Source organism: Rhagoletis pomonella, unplaced genomic scaffold, assembly GCF_013731165.1.
Source record: "Rhagoletis pomonella isolate Grant_MI unplaced genomic scaffold, Rhpom_1.0 Rhpom_scaffold_00009, whole genome shotgun sequence".
Classification (NCBI taxonomy): domain Eukaryota; kingdom Metazoa; phylum Arthropoda; class Insecta; order Diptera; family Tephritidae; genus Rhagoletis; species Rhagoletis pomonella.
Window position 1 is genome coordinate 29,649,621 of NW_023458563.1, and position 10,971 is coordinate 29,660,591.

Sequence of the window (10,971 nt, forward strand, 5' to 3'; positions counted from 1 at the left end):
TTTCTGTACGGCCGCTGACATCGGTGTTTGGTAAAAAGTCCGTTCGAGGTTTTCTGGTTAGAATTGTATTCGATGGTGACCACGCGAACCAAACCATCACTGCCCAGATGCACGTCAATGACCCTTTCTATGCGCCAAAATGTTGGGGGGGGGAGATTCCCATTCCGGATGAGGACGACGTCGTCACGCTGAATGTTTGGCTCCGGTCTAGTCCATTTACTGCGAGACTGAAGGGAATTTAGGTATTCGCTTTGCCAGCGACACCAAAAGTGCTCCAGCATTCGTTGAAGACGTTGCCAATAATGCAAACGATTTTCTGGAACTTCTGGTAATAGAGGTTCCGAACGACAATTCAACGGGCGGCCAATAATGAAATCACCCGGAGTGAGCGCTACACCACCGGCTGGGTCATCGTATAAAGCAAGCAATGGCCGTGAGATGCTTTTTGGCAGAACGCACCGCTGCTTCCCAAAGGCCACCGTGATGAGGTGACGATGGTGTAATAAACTTCCAGTGGGTTCCTACAGCCACCAGGTGTTGTGAATACACATTCACCCATGCCTGTAAATCCTCCTGCAGTTGTCGATTCGCACCAATAAACTGACTACCATTATCGCTGTATAAGGTAGCGCAGATGCCTCGTCGACTCACGAAGCGGTCGTACACGTTTATAAATGCTTGTGTACTCAAGTCCTCGGCCAGCTCAATATGAACTGCACGCGATGCCATACAAAGAAAATGGCTGCATAAGTTTTTGTCGTAACTGCTGAGCGCTTGCTGCCAACTCGGAAGGGGCCACAGTAATCCAAGCCACTGCGGTAAAATGGTGGTGCAACAAGGACACGCTGCTTTGGTAACGACGCCATCTGTTGCCGCTGCGTAATTTGCAGATGTCTTCAACATACGGTGCACCTCCAGATGTAAGATTTTACCTGGTCCCGCGCACATATGAGCCAAAAGCGTTGTCGGAGAAACTGGAGCATCTGTTATGATTTGGTGTCGCTGATCGTTACTCATGTCAGCGTTGGTTAGTCGGCCCCCTACTCTCAATATTCGATTTTCATCCAGAAACGGGTTTAGGGGTAGAAGTGGACTGCGACCCTCAATTCCGGAATTAGATACAAGTGCTTTAATATCCTGTTTGAAAGTATTACCTTGTGCCTGACGAATGTGTAAGACCAGCGCCAAGTTCTGCTCTTCGGCGGAGACCACAACCCCTCTGTTGCCTCGAAATAACGGTAGTATGCGTCTAAGCCGCGCCGTGGTTTTGAGAAGATGTCCCAACGTGCTAAATCTCTCTATGCGAGGTACACGATAACCGTCAACTGATGTCATGAGCCACTGGCAGTCAACACGAGATACTAGCGTATACAAAGGGCGAGATTCGGATCTAAAAATGTGATGATCTTCCTCCGTCATCGTGACTGGTTACGATCCTACGGTTGTGTGTTGATGGATGCATGTCGGTCCGGCCCACCAAAGTCGATGACTTTCTAGACCAGATGGCGACAAGCCCCTGCTTGCGCAATCCGCCGGATTAAGCTCCGATATGGTTCCAGGAATATACATCAGAATTGGCCTGGATGAAAGCGACTCGATTCGAAACGTACTGTTCGAAAGCAGAAAGTGCATTGCGGATCCAACATAATTCAACAGTTGAATCGCGCCAATATATGCAAGGGACATATTGTAGGTCAAGAGCCTGACGGACGTGGTTCATAGTGATTGTAAGTAGGTGGGCACCACATAGCTCAAGGCGTGGAATGGTCACTTCCTTGACTGCAGCGACCTTGGTCTTTGCAGCAACCAGAACTGCACCTGAATTGCCATTGTGATCCACTGTTTGGACATACACCGCAGCTGCATATGCCTTACGACTAGCATCACAGAAACCATAGAGCCTCACCATCGAATCTGAACGCATGCCTAGCTAACCCGTTGCGGAATATTAACCAAGCATTGAGCAGGTCAGGTGGGAGTGCTGAATTCCACTGCAATCCCGCCTTCCACAGATCCTGAATAAAGAGTTTTGCTACAATGACAACTGGTGCCAATAAGCCAGTCGGATCATACAATCTAGCTACGTCGCTAAGCACTGTCCGTTTGGTAGGCATCGCTGACTCGTCGAAACCCCGTACCTTGAAGAAGAGCTCGTCATGCAACGGATCCCAATGCAAACCTAGTACCTTCGTCGCTGAATCGTTCAACTCCAGCTCGGATGCAGACATTGTTGAACCAGTGATGGTAGCAAGCGTGTGTGAGCAGTTGGAGTTCCATTTCCCCAACACAAATTGACCTTGCTTCAAGATGGTCTCCACATCTTGTGCCCGTGTGATTGCTAGTTCGGACGTGTCGACACTGTCCTGATAGTCGTCCCCGTAAAAATTATAAAGGATGCTATGTTGCGCTGCGGCAGCCAGGCTGGGGTCACTGATGGTCTTACAATTGTCCTGCGCACATTGACGCAGCGCTCGTACCGCATTAAATGGACTACAAGCCATTCCATACGTCACCGTTGTCAACTCGTATATTTGGAGAGGAACGTCTGAAGCCTCACGCCAAAGAATTTTTTTCCATTTTCTATGACGTTGGTCGACCAAGACTTGACGGAACATCTTCTTCACGTCTGCAGTGATGGCTACGCTGAATTTGCGAAAACGGTGAAGAATGTCGACCAAGTTTGGGTGTAGCTGTGGGCCCGAGAATTGCACGTCGTTCAGTGATACGCCATTCGAGCTATGTACTCCCTCATGAAAGCCGTATATTGCTCGCGTAGATCAGCGTCGTTCGCTAATCTCCGTTCCAATTGTCGGAACTGACGTTCTGCAGATTGGTATGAATCGCCAATGATGGGTGCATCTGGTTTAAATATGATCTGCACCTGATATCGGCCATCCGTTGCGCGTGTAAATGTGTTGGTGAATACCCTTTCACAGTCATCTTCTCGAGTTTCTGATGCAACGGCTGGCTCTTCGAGGTCCCAGAAGCTTCGAAGTAGTTTGTCGAGTCGTTGTTCGTTGACGCGTTTGACAGCATGCGATGTGAGCTTTGCGGATAGTGTTGAACTACCATGAGCTGGCCCAAACACTACCCAACCAAGCCGTGTATTCAAGGCGCAAGGCTGTTCTGCAGATCCCCGAATTAAGCCTTCCAGCAAGAGATCCTTAAGCACCTCAGCACCGAGAAGCAAATCCACCCGACTCGGGCTACCAAACGTAGGGTCCGCCAGCGGCAAATCCTGCAAATGAGTCCAGTAGTGCAATTCACTACGCTACTTTAACGTTTTTCGCATCGTTAAGTTAGCTAAAAGTAAATTTTATCGATTTTGCTATTCATTAAACGTTTTTCTAACGAAATTCGCTTTGACAAAATCAGCTGTTATCGTGAACGTTTCGATTGTGGCTAAGTTCTCGACAAAAATTTTTGTGTCGTTAACATAATCGAAATTTCAAGTTTTTAGTTGCACTTTGTTTTAAAAATGGCTTTTGTACTTAGGATACACCCTATTTCGGAGCGAGCGGGAATTTTGTCCTCCAACAGTGGATCGAAGTGTGTTGAGAAATGTGGACAACCCATTTAATTTAGGACCAACGGAGTTCAAGAAATTGTATTGCTTAAGTCCAAACTTGGCAGATGACCTAGTTTGGCAGCTTGATGGGCATCTAAGAGGTTCAAGAGTAACCGCAATAAAGACGGAAAAACAGGTAACTTACAAAACTTTTTAGTTTTAATGCAATTTTAAATACTTTTCCATTGTGCTTGGATAGGTTCTAGCGGTCCTACGATTTTTTGCGACAGCATGCTTCCAACGGCCCGTAAGAACAGTGGGGAATATCGATGAGCCAGTCATCGATAAGCCGGTCCATACACCGCGTGACGGATGCTAGTTATCATAATATGTTCTGCTCCAAGGTACGATTTCCAATGACGCAAGCGGAGCGGCAAGCCGCAAAGGAAATTTTCGCTTCCGCCTCCTCACCTTTCGTTGCAGGTTCTATTGGGGCTATCGACTGCTCTCATATCGCTATTTTGAGCCCGAAGAACCATGAGGAGGCTTATGTAAACCACCATGGTTACCACTCAATAAATGTACAAATGGTAAGAGGGAAATTTTATAAAAGATTAAAAATTATAAAACCTGGGCTCGAATCGTAACATCCGTTCACGGATTGAAAACGATACGAAGGAAAAATACGTGATACGTCAGGCAGTATAAGCTGAATGGGGCAAAGAGTACGTTCACGTATGTGACAATCCGAAAAATGTGTTTTTACGTGACGAGTAGTACGATATCGTGTGTGACGATTCGAGCCCTGTTTTTATATGTATGTATGCATGTAGATATGTGACCCACATCTGAAAATTTTAAATGTGAATGCTAGATATCCGGGAGCACGTCACGACTCATTTATTTGGACCTCATCTGCAGTACGAAGAGTAATGCAACGACCAGTCGAAAATGGTCACCATAATATGTTTTTAATAGGTAATAGTGGAGAGGTTATTTGTTGTCCTTAAAGCAACTTGGCGATGTCTATCACGGCAAAGGATTCTTTTATATGATCCAGGATTTGCTAGAAGAATAGTCAGTGCGTGCGCTGTACTGCACAACATTCGTTTGGACGAGCAAACGAACGAGTTCAATGATGTTTTTTCGGACACCGATGGTTTCTTTTCAGAGCCTTCAGCGGAAAACATTTGGGTAAATCTGGATACCCCATCCTCAATAGCAAAACGCGTACAGGACCGACTGATCGCTAATTTTTTTACCTAAGCCAAATATTCAAATGGTATCTACCTGTAAAAACTTCCAATGGAATAATAAGAATAGTTTCATGTAAATATAGCGTTTTATTATTTTAAAATTCAGTCTTACTTTTAATTAAATTTTCTTTAGGTACATACATACATATATTTGAATTTGAGATCAGCCTCAATATGTATACAGAATACATTCAGTGACTGAAGTATAAATTGGGTCGGGACATTTTATGAAGTTTAGGCTATTTTGCTTTGGTTTATTAAATGTTTGGTATTTCTTTATGAAAGCATAGCTCATTACCAAACAAAAACCATATATATAAATCCAAATTACAGACTTTCTAAACTAAAGACTAAAGATTCTAATTAAGAAGTTTAGAAAATTTGGCGAAACTTTGCAGAATATTCATAATTTTTGCACAAAGTCTGCAATTTGAATTTATATGGTTTTTATTTGGCAACCAGCTATGCTTTCATAAAGAAATAACAAACATTAAATAAACAAAAGTAAAATAGCCTAAACTTCATAAAATTCCCCGACCCAATTTATACTTGAGTCACTGAATGTATACATTAGAGTGGTTCAAAAATTTTTTTTTTTGGAAATTCATAAACGCTACCCAAATTATTGTTATTTGTGATAAAAAAAGAAAAACGGTTTTTTTTTTTTGAAAAAAAAGTTTTCTTAGAGGTCGCGCTGGTCGGTTTTTTATAAAATTGCTGATGTCCTCAATTTTTTTATTTTCTTGGCATGTTAAAATGCAGCTAAAAATTTGTTTTTTAGATATAATTACTTTGGTATTATTGGGGAACACTCCCTTAATCACATACCTGTCTTGGACTGTTAGAATGGGCCTAGTTCCCGAAAATATGCTCTCGAAAAGACACTAGTAAAATTAAAACGTTGATACTGAACGATTTACGCATTGTCATGGGTTGGAACTTGTTACCAGGGGGTTTCTGGGGTTGCCGATTAGGAATCTGATGTCAGATTTTCAAAATTCAAAATGGCGGTTAAGAGTTTCAAACAAATCCAATCATTTTTTAAAGTTGGTCGCCATTTTGAATCCATCATTTTGAATTTTGAAAATCTGACATCAGATTCGTAATCAGCAACCCCAGAAACCCACTGGAGACGAGTTTTAACCCTTGAAAATGTTTAAAACGTTCAATATAAACGTTTTAATTTTAGTACTTTTTTGCGTTTTCTTCCATATAAATAAAATAGCATACTTCATATGGAAGAAAATTCATAACGCCATCAGCAAAATAATGATCAAAAATCAATGCGACTTTTAAGCCACTTCAAATTTACACATTATAATACTAAAATTTATAAGTCTGTAAAACTGTATACCGAAAACTTTTTTAGAAAGTCTGATTAAAAAGTTTCAAATGTTGATGAACATTTGCTACGTTTTTTTTTGGTTTATACAAAGTGTAAAGTTTGGATTCATTTGGTTTTTGTCAAACAATGAGCTATACTTTATAAAAAATTAATCAACATTAAATAAACTAAAGTGAAATAGAAATAACTGAATCAAATTTCGCTAACATATTTTTTTGGTTATAGGTGTATATACTATAAGTTAAAATAGTTAATGCTAATGTAGCTTAAATTAAAAATATACATAAAAATTTTAAGTCCAGGAGCTAATGACGTCCACCAATCTGTTGAACGCCTCAATCATCAATTTGTTGGTTTCTGTATTGGCGGCACTACATTCAGCTAGCAGCTAAAAAACCAAAAATGCAAAAGTCAATAATATTTTTGCATTATATTTGTATTCGTAAAGAACGACTAGTAAAGTCTGGAGGTTAAGTTTACTATGGTACAATACATTCGACTTTTATGCACATATATTATTGGTCACTGAGTGTGGAAGAGGTAATATTGATTCTACAAACGCTCTCACAATATTCAGATTAAGTCTGATAAAAAATATTTCTTAGTTTTAATAAAAACGTGAATCGTACATTATACCTAGTAGTGGACGCCCAGACATTAATCGTTTTAATGAGAATTTACCTTTAAAGCATCTGCTTGCTTGCTGGACACTTCCAAGAACTTGCCCTGCATCTCCTTCTCGTTCTCCTCATCTTCTCGCTTCCTTTTTAGACTCATACGCGCAGTCCTTTTAGCAGGAATACGGGGTGTCGCACACATCACCTCGCCATCGTCAGCTGCTGTGGTAGTCGATAGTACGGAGGCAACACTATCGTCTCCATCCTCCAAACGCAATTGCCAATTCTATTGAGGAATATAAAAAGCTTTAGAAATGAGGAATCCAAAATATCACCTGACTCCATATTACCTCTTTCATAGGCACATTTTCGACAACTCTTCCATTGCCCGCAATGTACTCGCTGCCGATGAGCGCCATAACTCGTCTCTCAACCTCTGTTATGGGCTCTTGATTAACCGGCCGGTTGCCGGTTAACGCTTGCTGCCTCTTCCTGTCCCGTACCCTGACACTTGTACGGCTTTTCAGATCGCACCACACCTGTTTAAAAAAAATGTTGTATCGCAGATTCTGGGAAATGTTTAGTTATTTGCCCACTGTTTTTAGAATAAAGTGTGTACCCTTCAATATAAGCGTGTGTCAAAATTGTTTGGGTCGGGTCACCTGTTCGGGCACACAAGCCCGAAATCATTAGGCAAATTACTGAACAGTTTCCCAGCTCCTCGTCAAATAATTCCAAAACATATACTTACTGTTTGCCATTGTTCGACAGTCTTCACAGCTCCGCCGATGATATTTAGATTTGCCGCCAGCTCACTCCAATTCCTGTCGCTCTCAGACTTACCGTGTATCTTTTGGAATTTGCCCGCTGCTAGTCCCGGGCACTCCGATAAGTAGTCCAGCAGTCTTTCAATTTGCTCGCCTGAAGCGCGGCTCCTCTTTGCTGCACATTGGCTTGTTGAACTCATTCTTAATCGATAGTAAACATATTTATGCATAAATCATAGTTTAAAATGTGTATATTCTCTTTTATAATACTTACATCTTTCAAAAATCTTAAATTTTGTCGAACAGACAATTTAAATTGGCGGCGAACACAAATATAATTGTTTTTTCGTATTCCTCTTTGTGCTCTTCGTAAAATTTGACATTTCATTTCACAGAGGTGCCACGTGCTATCAATTCAAATAAAAAGTGAAAGTCAGCTGTTTAGTGTCATTAAGAATAAGTTAGGGAATCGCAAGATCGTTACTGCAAACATCAAAAATCGTAAAGTAATAATCCGACAATCGCATCGCTAAAAGATAGTGAATCGCACTACAGGCTGCCGGATCGATCGTTGCGCTTGGTGTAGTTGAGGTTATCATCGGCACAACATACGCCTCCAGTTTGAACTCAGTGTCACTGTCAATTGTAGCCTGCATCTTAAGAGTCACATTGCCTCTGGTATAGACCGCGGTTCTGGAATCGATGCCTTCGATTCGGACCTCAACTGGTTTTCTACGGAGACCCATACGTTTAGTTAAAGAATCACCTGGGAACCCATATCGCAGAGGGCACGACAAGGGTGTTGTTGTCCATTATGATCCACAAGACGAACCTTTGCTGTGGCTAGTAAAACGGTCCAGTCATCGTGGACTAGAAAAGACCGAACCGTCTCTGACTATCATTACTTAGAATTACGAGTCGACACTGCTGATGTGTTCGCTACTTCGGCTGCTGGTGCACTGACTGCATCTTCTTCTCTGCAGAGAAAGGTGTGGTGCCGGTGATGGCTGCGTATACAATCCCGCGACGGGCAATCTCGCGCCCCATGGTCGACGCTGAGGCAATTGAAGCACAGTGAGAGCCGCTTCACGGTGTCCCAGGGCTCTGTTACCGGAAGGTGCTTGAACGGGAAGCTTGAGTTGAATTAACGGCTGCTACATGTGCCTTGAGAGACCGTGTTGCTGGTTGTCGATGCGTCGTTGCTACATTAGAAGCCGCCTGAAGCAAATTGTTTGTGCGCTTCTCAATGACTTCATAAGTCATGCAAATTGGGAATGTTGTTAGTCTGGAGACCATGCCCCACTCATACCGCGTGGTAGTTGGTAGCTTGGGCAGCTGAAGTGGCACTGTGAGTGCATCCCATTGAGTTACTGGAAGATCCATTACAGCTAGCACTCGCATAACATTTTGACGGTGTCGACAACTCGAAGAAGGGTCTTCTGCGATTCCGCTGGGTGATTCGGCAAAGTAGAAAACCACATTGTCCCAAATAAGTCGAGTAAGTGTCTTTCACTTGTTTCTTGATTCACGTTCTTGAATATTCTACCCTAAGATCACCAGATACTCCTTATATACATACAGAAGTGTATGAGCAAAATACATACATATGTGTTCTACTCCTAAGTACATCATACATAATATGTGTGTTAAGCGATGACATTGCAAAAATGAACTAATGTTGGTTGTATTGGTGCATTCAGCGGGTACTGATGAGCAGAGCCGAATGTAGGTATGTTCCTGTAGTACTAACGATACCCAACGTTGCATTTGATCAATACCTTACTGTAACTCTTGAACAAATATGGTCGTCAATGCGTTAAGTCAAAGCTGTAAATGGGTTAAATTATTCATAATTTCCATTATAATAAAATCAAATTAACTTAACATTAGCATTAACATTAAGACATTACAGAAAACTGGGTCACCAATGGGTTAATGCAAGATCAAGAATGGGTTAAGACGTTAAAAATTTACTCTTAAATAGAAGTCCAAGCGAGTCTAATGGAAACAAAAGGATTTCAAAATTTTGAGCACCCGTTTATATGGGGCGGCCCCAGTGTGCGACGCCCCAATTACGTAGTTCGCTCTCTCATTCGTAATTCGAACTCCAATTATCCTTCGAATTACGTAACTCGCCATACAAAATTTTGAGAGCGAATTACTCATTTGTTCCTCATCGATGTTGGTATCCCCCCTTTAGGCGCTCCTATATCAGCATGAACTAATAGGGAGGCTCCGCATGAGAACCTGTGTAAGACACGAGCTTACACAGTTTCCTATGTGGAGATTACCGCACCAACGATTACCCCTGCCCTCATCCCTCCTTATTTTTCCCATCCCTACAACCCATCTCCTCCCCCCTAATCCAGGGTATTACACGACACCGTGCCCATTGAATCGTTTGCAGCCAGGGGGTTTAACAGACCGGCTGTATTTGCACGGCGCCTACCTGACACCGGGCCGCCTCAGGGAGTAACGGTGGCCTTACTGCGGCAAGGGGCATGATTTCCCCACGCAATACGCAGACCACTGCCTGCCTCGTCGAGCAGGTGGTCGTACAAGCAAGATGAATCACAACAAAACCAAAAAACAACCCAACAATTGAGGTAATTTAACTTTGGCGCAAGCGCCGAACAAATTAAAAGTTTCATCTTCCCCAAATCGGGAAAAACTCCGCAGGCGCAAGCGCCAAATGCGCCACTTCGCTCAAGAAGGGGCTCGTCCGGGCTGAATGTGGGGACACTTCACGCCGGCCAGTGACTACGGGTGTCATGGTGGGACTTAGCACCAGCAAGGCTGCAGGGATTAGTTGCGTTCCAGATGCTTCACGATTTGCAGGTTTTTACAGGAAGTCGTTCCAGATGACCACCTCCCATAAGGTTTATTAATGGGGAAAACAGCTGTTCCTGCAAATCGTGAATTTCGTGAATATCGTGAAGCATCTGGAACGCAACTATTGTGTTGGAAACAGCACATCAATCTGCGGTTTTGGGCGCTGGGGCCTATCAAACGCCGGCACGGCTGCGAAGTCCAAATCCACAAAAGCAGAGGCCTCACGGCCTGCCCAGAGTGGATTAGGGCGACAAGTGGCCACAAAAGAAGTCACCGGAGGCGTGGAAAAATGAAAACTATGGGCCACGCCACCAAGGAAAACGAGTCTGAGCGGGGTCTCGTTGGACACCTTGCCCCAGAGCGCGAAGGAAGCGGTGGAAAGGGCGAAATCTCTACTACCCAACTTCCAGGTCACTCGCGGGGCTTCGGTGGGAAACCGGGTACCTCCGTCAAAGCGACAAAGGTCGGTGGAGGAAAAACCACACTCCTGGATGGGCAGACCCAGCTTTGAAGAGGTTGCGAAGGACCGAGTCCTCATAGGGGTTTTGGACCGAGGCTACGAGCTCGGGTCCATACCGAAGGACCAGTGGAGGTGTATGAAGGCAGCCTTGGCGATTGTAATTTTTGATGTTCTGCTGGAGAACAC

General features: G+C 43.4%; 3 protein-coding genes and 1 long non-coding RNA gene across 5 annotated transcripts; 1 reads left to right on the forward strand and 3 right to left on the reverse strand.

Moving 5' to 3' along the window:
- Positions 1-408: 408 nt before the first annotated feature.
- On the reverse strand, positions 409-1,419 carry LOC118745480. Its single transcript, XM_036478928.1, has one exon. The coding sequence runs from the start codon at positions 1,417-1,419 to the stop codon at positions 409-411; it is 1,011 nt and encodes a 336-aa protein (XP_036334821.1).
- A 464-nt stretch (positions 1,420-1,883) lies between these two features.
- Positions 1,884-2,615, reverse strand: LOC118745481. The gene has a single exon (XM_036478929.1). The coding sequence runs from the start codon at positions 2,613-2,615 to the stop codon at positions 1,884-1,886; it is 732 nt and encodes a 243-aa protein (XP_036334822.1).
- An 805-nt stretch (positions 2,616-3,420) lies between these two features.
- On the forward strand, positions 3,421-4,953 carry LOC118745888. The gene is made up of 3 exons (XR_004993729.1): positions 3,421-3,704; positions 3,768-4,098; positions 4,383-4,953. It is a non-coding gene; the product is annotated as an uncharacterized LOC118745888 (long non-coding RNA).
- A 544-nt stretch (positions 4,954-5,497) lies between these two features.
- On the reverse strand, positions 5,498-9,353 carry LOC118745704. Of its 2 annotated transcripts, XM_036479316.1 has the most exons (6): positions 9,098-9,353; positions 7,768-9,040; positions 7,478-7,694; positions 7,077-7,265; positions 6,791-7,012; positions 5,937-6,497 (listed from the first exon to the last, which is right to left on the reverse strand). In XM_036479316.1, the coding sequence occupies exons 3-6, from the start codon at positions 7,691-7,693 to the stop codon at positions 6,402-6,404; spliced, it is 723 nt and encodes a 240-aa protein (XP_036335209.1). In that variant the 5' UTR covers position 7,694; positions 7,768-9,040; positions 9,098-9,353; the 3' UTR covers positions 5,937-6,401. The 2 variants fall into 2 exon arrangements, with proteins under 2 accessions (XP_036335208.1, XP_036335209.1); XM_036479315.1 differs by lacking the exons at positions 7,768-9,040; positions 9,098-9,353 and having other exon boundaries at positions 5,498-6,497; positions 7,478-7,757.
- Positions 9,354-10,971: the final 1,618 nt, after the last annotated feature.